We start from the raw sequence: 9678 nt of genomic DNA, 5'->3' as shown, positions 1-9678 counted from the left end.
CCACAGAAGAGCTGGAGGAAGTGTCTAAGGAGAGGGAAGCCTGGGCATCTCTGCTTAGACTGCTGCCCCCGCGACCTGACCCCGGATAAGCGGAAGAAGATGGATGGATGGATTTTAACTCCAAAAGGTGATCTGATCTTTTGCAGGGATGTCCTTTGTTTGATTGAGTTAATTGTATGATAAGGTGAGCTGTTGTTTTCATTCCTGCATGAACAGCGCAGTCCCATCCCAAGACGTCATATATAATCTGTGTTTGCTGTCACAAAGCTTTGGATGTCCACAATGTTTATTTCCACTAGATGGCGCTTGTGTACTTCAACACTCATTTATTTCAGCAACTTTGAATCAGTTTAATCTGTACATTTTTATATTTCAACTATTTTATAATGCTTGTTGTGATTAATATACTCAACTGTTGTACATTTGAGCAATAATTCTTTTTTCTAAGAGTTTTATGGATATATTTGATTTTGTTCCCATCGTGTCTTTGTATGTCACTTCCTGTTTTTGCCGTGAAACAGCGAGTCAGAACTGCGGTCGGAGTTTACAATTCTCCTGATTATATTAAAAGATGTAATCGCAAGGTTTAAAGTGTTTATCATTATGATAAGTCATGCAATCAAGAAGCTTCAAGATGTAACCCCCTCTCTTAGCTCACAAGCAGGCAAAAGTGGTATGTATTTTCTGTTTATGTACGAGTTTAAACTCGTGTGTTTTCCATGTAACTGACTGTGATATGTTTTGGTTGTATATTCATTCTTTTAGTTCTACGGTGTTGATGTTGATGTCTGAGTCCAGAGAGCATTAAACATCAGTTAAAAGAACCTCAGCCTTCGTGTTGTGACTAAGAGCGGTACAGTAGAACACTTGCTGCGTCGAAGAAGGCCAAAGCAACTGATCGTAAAGCTGCACGAGGAAGACGGCCATCAAGAGGCGCCACGTGTTGAATGAGGGAAGTACAACATGAAAATATCACAATTGACTGACTAAAGCAGCCAGTGGGCAAGTGAAGGCTGAACAAGCAAGCACTATTAAAGTTAGTGACTTGGAAGCAGCACAAGGTCTTGTGAACTGTTCGCTGAAGTTTTAATCAATCTGGTATTTCTGTCATCCTCATTCTGAGATAAAGTTGGACATTTTTCTATTATCGTTTGACTTAAGAAACTGAAGGGATTAAATAGATAGGCAATTGTGCTACTATTGAATTGAAATTGAATTGAAACTATTGAAAGACTAAAATTTGATTTTTTTGTTTTATTCAAGTGTTTTGCATACCTTATGATTTAAGTGTGTTGCAAGTTATAAGTTCATACTTTGCTACTTGACAGTTCTACATTTTTTATATTTTACATGATTCAGTCATAAGTCAAGCTGAGATAATCGCTTTACACTAAACCATAGATTTATTTTGAGCTCTTTGAATATTCACATTATAGTGCAACACAGGCCATGTCATACACAAGTGAAAAAACATTGCTGCCTATTAAAGAAGTCAGCTCTACACACCATACTTCACAAGACGAAGGCAGTGCAGAGCAGGTTATCCCACCACAGCAGGATATAACTGATCAAGTTGAAGTGGCTGCACAAGCACATCAACCTCAGGTTGATGCGGATAATACACAGCTCCCAGATATTAGAAGAAGTCAGCGAGTACGCACGCTTACCGAGAAGGGTAAAACACTGCTAGACGCTAGACTAAAGGATCTGGAAAGAAGCTTTGATCAGAAGTATAAAAGGTGGAAATATCACATCAATGGATTGAAAAGAGCCATTAAGAACAATGATGATGCAGAATTGATTTGTGAAGTTGTGAGCACCATTAACACCATTCAGTCTGAGGTTGACCATATTTATGATGATATAAGAAGCATCACAAGCCCGGAACCTGAAATCAGAAGAAAAAATGACACTTGTCTTGCCATTACTAGCATTGCGAATGAGAAGTCTCAGAGCTTTCTCAATGGTGATCCTAAGGAGATTCCCTGGCCTGATTCAGATTCAGTGTTTGAAGCCACGGTGTCCAGCGTTATCTCAGCAACCTCCAGTAAGTCAAGGTCTGTTTCCAAATTGTCCAGTCGATCTTACAGTGATTCCCTGCAGAGAAGACAAGAAGCAGCAGCTGAAGTAGCGGCTACACAAGAAGTGATTAAAATAATGAAGACGCAACATCAACATGAAGAGGAAATTAGGAAACTCGAGGCAGAGGATAAAAGGTTAACAGCAGAAAGAGAAGCTCAAGAAAGAGAAACTGAAGCGGAGAATGCAAGGAAAAGGGCTCAATTTATTTCAGAAAGCACTGTAAGGAAAATAAAGCTGGAAGAAAAGAAAAAGGAAGTGGAACGGTTGGAGGAACTAAAAAGACACAACGCAGCACAAGCAAGGCTGCAGGTTTACGCTGAAAGCATCAAAGGTGATGAAGGAGAACGGCATTCTGCTCCTCTTTTTCAACAAGTACAAGGAGATTATATTTTTCAACCAAGTATTCCTTTTTCTCTTTCTAAGCCATTCATACTCGCACAAGACACTGCTCCTTTCAACCAACCCTCTTGTCCCTCTCAAGGGTTACCAATTCCCCAAGCCCATATCCCTCAGTCACCTTCACTGCTTGCTCCCAACGAAGCTTCTAATGACCTTGTGAAGGCGCTCGCTGAAGCGATTACAGCCAATAGGATCCCAGTTCCAGAACCTGTTATTTTCTCTGGAGATCCCCTAAAGTATAACGACTGGAAGCTGTCTTTCCAGACATTAATTGATCGCAAGAACTTGCCACCTCAAGAAAAGCTGTATTTTCTACGCAAGTATGTAGCTGGTCCGGCCAAGAGAGCTATTGAAGGACATTTTGTGGCTGGAACAGAAATAGCTTACATGGCAGCCTGGAACATCCTCGATGACAGGTTCGGCAATCCATTTGTAGTTGGCAAATCTTATCGTGACAAAATACAGTCTTGGCACAAGATTGCTACCAAAGATAGCAAAGATCTCCAGGAATTTGTAGATTTTCTAAGCAGTGTTGAGTCAGCCATGCCTTATGTTCAAGGTTTACAAGCTCTGAATGACTGTGTAGAAAATCAGAGAATATCAGCCAAATTGCCGGACTGGTTAAGTTCACGTTGGAATAGAGCAGTCACCAAGTTTCAAGACGAACACAAAGGGTTCCCAGATTTCAAATACTTTGTTGAATTCCTTGTCAAGGAAGCTCGAATTGCATGCAATCCCATCACGTCACTGCAAGCAATAAAGCCAGCAGAGCAAGAAAGGTACAAGCAAACAGATCAAGATCATAAGTTTCAGCGGAATCGCAACTCAACTGCCAAGACATTCACCACTAGTTCGAACGAGGAAAGGACCTTTATCTGTGTCTTTTGTAAGAGGTATGGCCACACCCTTCATAAGTGTCGTAAGATTATGGAAAGACCGATTGAGGAAAGATTGAAGTTTGTACAGTCTGAGAAGTTGTGCTTTGGCTGTCTTAAGGCTGGTCATAACTCCAGAAGCTGTTCCTCTAGGAGCGTGTGCGAAAAATGTGAGAAGCGTCACCCAACAAGCCTACACCAGGACCGTGTAAATAAATCCCCAGAACAAAGATCTAAAACCAGTGAAGATCAGTCCAAGGTTAATCAAAGATCTGCAGATAGATCAGCCGAATCACATAAGGTACAAGAGTCTAAGCCTGTGACTTCGAACAGAGTAGTTCAAGAAAGGAACGGCACTCATACCTCATCGATCATTCCAGTTTATGTCTCAACAACAGCTGAACCAAGGAAGGAGATTTTAGTGTATGCCTTGCTGGATACACAGAGTGACACTACTTTCATTCTAAAGGACACAGCTGAGACACTTGATATCAGGAAAGAGCCCGTCAAACTCAAGATTTCTACAATGACATCCAAAACGAAAGTTGTGTCCAGTCACAAATTGAATGGACTACAAGTAAGAGGGTTCCAGTCCGAAGTTAAAATAAAACTTCCAACAACTTACACTAGAGACTATATCCCTGCAAATAGATCTCATATACCCACGTGTGAAACAGCAAGGAACTGGCCTCATCTAGAACATCTGGCAGATGTAATGGCTCCTGCACTTGACTGTGAAGTAGGTTTGTTAATAGGATACAACTGTCCTCAAGCCTTACTTCCCAGAGATGTTCTCAGTGGCAGTGAGAATCAGCCTTTTGCACAAAGATCTGTGTTGGGTTGGAGTATCGTTGGATACAACCATGATGACTGTTATCAAGATGAAATCGGTGTGAGTCACAGGATTATTATGAAGCAAGTTGTACCAGCTGGTGATCCAGCTCACAAACTCCAGTCTGAAGTTTACTTTGTACACAGGAACAAGGTAAAGGAGATGATCACTCCAGCAGAGATAATGAAAGTTTTTGAGTCGGACTTTGTTGAAAGGGGTGAGGAAGTCTCAACATCACAAGAAGATTTAAGGTTTTTGGCTAAATTGAATGAAGGCATTAAGCAAACGCAAGATGGACACTATGAGATGCCATTGCCTTTTAAGGGTGAGAGACCAGAGTTACCAAACAACAAAGCATGTGCAGAGCATCGACTCAGATCTCTAGAGAAGCGTTTAAGGAGAGATGAGCAGTACCGAAAGGATTACCTGGCTTTCATGAAGGACATAATGGCAAGAGGTGATGCTGAAAAGGTCCCGGAGTTCGAGTTAAGTAATCAACCAGCATGGTATATACCTCACCACGGAGTATATAACCCGCAGAAGCCAGGCAAGATTCGTGTCGTCTTTGATTGCTCTGCAAGATTTCAGAATACTTCTCTGAATGAGCATCTACTGACTGGGCCTGACCTCACAAATACCCTTGTTGGAGTCTTGTGTCGTTTCCGGAAAGGGCAAGTGGCCATCATGTGTGATGTGGAGCGTATGTTCCACCAGTTTCATGTTGCTCCGAATGATCGGGATTACCTCAGGTTCCTATGGTGGGAAGATGGAAACATGAACGCCCCACCATCAGTTTTTCGAATGAAGGTTCACTTGTTCGGAGCGGCCTCCTCGCCTGGGTGTGCAAACTTTGGCCTCAAATACCTTGCCATGCAAGGTGAAGGCAAGTTTAATCAAGCCACAGTTAAGTTCATACAACGGAATTTTTATGTTGACGATGGTTTAGCAAGTGTAGACACTGAAGCAGATGCAATCCAGCTTGTAAGGGAAGCCAGGGGTCTCTGCAATACCGGGAAGCTTCGCTTGCATAAATTCATCACCAACAGCAAGACTGTGATAGACACAATTCCAAGGGAGGAATGTACTGAAGGGGCGACTGACTTTGACTTGTCACTAGGAGAGCCAAAGGTAGAGAGAGCACTTGGAATCCAGTGGTGCATAGCTGCAGACGAGTTCCATTTCAGAGTGTTGGAAAAGGAAAATCCTTTTACTAGAAGAGGAGTGTTGTCTACAGTTGCTTCCATTTTTGATCCTCTTGGATTCGTTGCTCCCTTCATTTTAATTGGGAAAAGAACCCTACAAAGGATGTGTCAAGATAAGATAGGCTGGGACGAACCACTTCCTGATGACCTCAAGCCACATTGGGAAGCTTGGCTGCGAGACCTCCATAACCTGTCGTTGGTAAAGATACCACGTTGTTATGTGCCATCAACATTCAAGGATGTTCAGCAATATGAGCTACACCATTTCTCAGACGCCAGTGTCTCAGGCTATGGAGTATGTTCATACCTCAGAGCTGTAAACATGTCTGGAGAAGTCTACTGCACTCTCATTATGGCTAAAGCTAGGGTTGCTCCATCAAAGGTAGTAACAATTCCCAGACTAGAGCTCTCAGCTGCAGTGGTTGCCACAAAAATTGGTAATTTGCTAAAAAGAGAACTAGAATTGGATGACATCTGTGAATACTACTGGACCGACTCCAAGGTTGTCCTTGGTTACATTAACAACGAGGCACGTCGTTTCCATGTATTTGTAGCCAATCGTGTTCAGCAAATCAGAACAAGCACTGAGACTAGTCAATGGCGATATGTGGCTTCAGAACAAAATCCAGCTGACCACGCCTCTCGTGGGCTCACCGTAAAGGAACTCATGGGATCGAACTGGTTTACTGGTCCAAGTTTCCTATGGCAAAGAGAACTCCCTAAGGAAGACATTAATGTGGGAGAGATTAATGATGGAGATCCGGAGCTCAAGAGGGCACAAGTTCTTATGACCAAGGCAAGAGAAGAGTGGTGTCTGTCAGATCGCCTGCAAAGGTTTTCAGATTGGAAGAGGGCAGTGAAAGCCATAGCAAGACTCAAATGTTGTGCAAGGAGTGCGAAAGGTTTGGTAGAAAGATCCAACAATTTCACAACACTTGAAGAAAGAAAGGATGCTGAACAGTTCATTATTCGTATCGTTCAAGAAGAAGTGTTCAGTGACGAAATCAAGCATCTAAGACAAGGCAAGGAAGTTAATTCACGTCAGTTCAACAAGTTGTACAAGTTAAGTCCGTTTATCGATGACCATGGTGTCCTACGAGTGGGAGGGCGATTGACACATGCAGAACTTCACCCTCACGTAAAGCATCCGGCCATTCTTCCTAAAGGGCATCATATATCACGTTTACTCATAAAACACTTCCATGAAAAGGTGCAACATCAAGGTCGTGGCATGACCATCAATGAAATCCGCTCCAATGGCATTTGGATTCTGGGATGCAGTAGTGAAGTTTCATCTCTCATCTACAAGTGCATTAAGTGTAGGAAGCTGAGGAAATGCAATCAGGAGCAAAGGATGGCTGACCTGCCATTAGAAAGAATGGAAGCTACTCCTCCGTTCACCTATAGTGGCATGGACTGCTTCGGTCCGTTCTATGTTAAAGAGGGACGGAAAGAGTTGAAGAGATACGGACTACTTTTCACCTGCATGTGTTCACGAGCTGTTCATCTTGAGGTGCTGGATGATCTTAGCACTGATGCCTTTCTTAATGCACTGCGTTGTCTTATTGCTATACGTGGCAATGTTAGTCAACTGCATAGTGATCAAGGTACCAACTTTATGGGTGCAAAGGGAGAGTTTCTGAAGTTGATGAAGGGAATGAATCAAGAACGTGTGAAAGAGTTAGGCTGTACCTTTGTCATGAACCCGCCTGCTTCCAGTCATATGGGTGGTGTCTGGGAGAGACAGATTCGGACTGTAAGGAGTGTACTAACTTCCATTCTAGACAAGTCTGCAGCAAAACTAGACAGTTCTTCTTTAAGAACATTCATGTATGAAGTAATGGCGATCGTGAATAGTCGACCATTGACCTCAGAACATATCAATGATCCTGTGGGACCAGAACCATTAACGCCGAATCATATACTAACAATGAAGTCCACCATCATTGCACCACCTCCTGGGGAGTTTGTAAGGGAGGATCTTTATCTTCAGAAGAGATGGAAAAGAGTCCAGTTTCTGGCGAATGAGTTCTGGACCAGATGGAGAAAGGAATATTTGTTGAGTTTGCAGCAGAGAAGTAAGTGGAATAAGAGCAGGAGAAACACCAAGATAAATGATATTGTTCTGCTTCAAGATGACTTGGCTCCACGAAATCAGTGGAAGCTAGCTAAAGTGGTAGAAGTCTTCCCTGGATCTGATGGAATGGTGAGAAGACTTAAACTTCTGGTTAGTGATGCAGCACTAGATAGCAAGGGTGCACGCACAAATAAGCCAGTCTACTTAGAAAGACCCATACACAAAACAGTGTTACTACTTGAAGCTGATTAAAGAGTTGGCTTGGATTAGTGTTTAACTGTGTAGGTCAAACGTGTACAGATACTTATCCTCTAAATGTTTATAAGTTCATGCTGAGTTACTGAACTTCTATTAAGAATCACACATTGTGTGATGGTGGGAGTGTGTTTGCTGTCACAAAGCTTTGGATGTCCACAATGTTTATTTCCACTAGATGGCGCTTGTGTACTTCAACACTCATTTATTTCAGCAACTTTGAATCAGTTTAATCTGTACATTTTTATATTTCAACTATTTTATAATGCTTGTTGTGATTAATATACTCAACTGTTGTACATTTGAGCAATAATTCTTTTTTCTAAGAGTTTTATGGATATATTTGATTTTGTTCCCATCGTGTCTTTGTATGTCACTTCCTGTTTTTGCCGTGAAACAGCGAGTCAGAACTGCGGTCGGAGTTTACAATTCTCCTGATTATATTAAAAGATGTAATCGCAAGGTTTAAAGTGTTTATCATTATGATAAGTCATGCAATCAAGAAGCTTCAAGATGTAACCCCCTCTCTTAGCTCACAAGCAGGCAAAAGTGGTATGTATTTTCTGTTTATGTACGAGTTTAAACTCGTGTGTTTTCCATGTAACTGACTGTGATATGTTTTGGTTGTATATTCATTCTTTTAGTTCTACGGTGTTGATGTTGATGTCTGAGTCCAGAGAGCATTAAACATCAGTTAAAAGAACCTCAGCCTTCGTGTTGTGACTAAGAGCGGTACATAATCTTTTGACCACACGTCAACATCTGCCTTTTTAGGGTACCCTTAAACGTCGGTTAGATGACGTTATCGGATCCTAACCCTACCCCAGACCTAAACCTACCCCGTCACCTAACCAACATTAAAGGTAAAGCGTCAGTTGTATGACGGCCCGGGATCGTCATGTAACCGATGTTTAAGGGTACCCTAAAAAGGCGGATGTTGACGTATGGTCAAAACACGTCCCAAGACAGTTATATGACTTCTTGGGATGAGACTGTTAGCATGAATGAGAATTTGATTGTAATCCGTTCCAAAACCTATTATGCACATTACTTGTTGTCTACATCATGGAGCATCATAATTGACGGAGTTGATACACTAAAGAGACTTCTTTATAACATTGTGCTTTCTGTTATAGTAGGTCTGCAGCCCTATGGAAAATAAAGGGCGTTCTGGGTTACTGCATTGAATATTTGTCAACAAATTATAAAGCACAGTATTAAATGATGGTGGTATACAATATACAATAGTTTTGAGTGACATACAGAGTATAGTCGCAGAAGATTTCATCCAAATCTACTCTAATTCTCTGTGAAAATGCATATTTTTTATGGCCGTTTATTTGTCACAGCATATTAACAACTTATCTTGTGTCCCACAGCAAATGAAATAAATATTAAAGATAAGAATGGTTAAACAATTACAGAAATGTTATTCTTTTTAAGGTGTTAAAATTTGTATGTTTTACTGTCTACGTTTTATGTAAAATACATATGAAAACTCATGCGATCACGTTGATCAACATTGCTGGCATTTCTGTGCAGTTCTACTAACAGTACAGGGACTTATTTATGGACTATTAATATATAATAACTGCTGGTACTTACTCGGCACAACCCAGCCAATCATCTCCAACTGTGTTCTATTTAAACATACAGTAAATCAATACCAGGCTATGTAAAACACGAATTGGCTGTTGCAATTGGATATCTTTCCTGAGGTAAAAATGTAACAATTCAGCTGTTTAAACACTGACGTCTTTCAGCGGTCGTTTGTATGAGTGTATGAGAGATGATGAATGATAGTTGGACTGCATCTTTCAACATCATTTTCATGTGTTCCCATTTGAATGGGTTCTGTGAGCAAAGGCATGTACATTGCTGATTGATTCGTCACACTACATTAAAGAGCATCACGATAGTCATTGTTTGAGTTTGTCGTGAAATTGCCAAAGTTTG

The 9678-nt window shown here is 41.3% G+C and overlaps 1 protein-coding gene across 1 annotated transcript; it reads left to right on the top strand.

Moving 5' to 3' along the window:
- The first annotated feature begins 3048 nt into the window (after positions 1 to 3048).
- On the top strand, positions 3049 to 8459 carry LOC148976910 (uncharacterized). The gene is made up of 2 exons (XM_089118224.1): positions 3049 to 8274; positions 8367 to 8459. Exon 1 carries the CDS (start codon positions 3409 to 3411, stop codon positions 7717 to 7719), a length of 4311 nt encoding a protein of 1436 aa, XP_088974350.1. The 5' UTR covers positions 3049 to 3408; the 3' UTR covers positions 7720 to 8274; positions 8367 to 8459.
- The last annotated feature ends 1219 nt before the right edge of the window (positions 8460 to 9678 follow it).

The sequence above is a fragment of the Pimephales promelas genome, chromosome 12, assembly GCF_988280905.1.
Source record: "Pimephales promelas chromosome 12, fPimPro1.hap1.1, whole genome shotgun sequence".
NCBI classification, from domain to species: Eukaryota; Metazoa; Chordata; class Actinopteri; order Cypriniformes; family Leuciscidae; genus Pimephales; species Pimephales promelas.
The sequence above is the reverse complement of the archived record's forward strand: the minus strand, read 5'-3'. Positions and strand labels throughout refer to the sequence as shown.

Bases quoted from the DNA above. Each gene is read 5' to 3' on its own strand.
- LOC148976910 (XM_089118224.1), top strand. From the start codon at position 3,409: ATGGAAAGACCGATTGAGGAAAGATTGAAGTTTGTACAGTCTGAGAAG.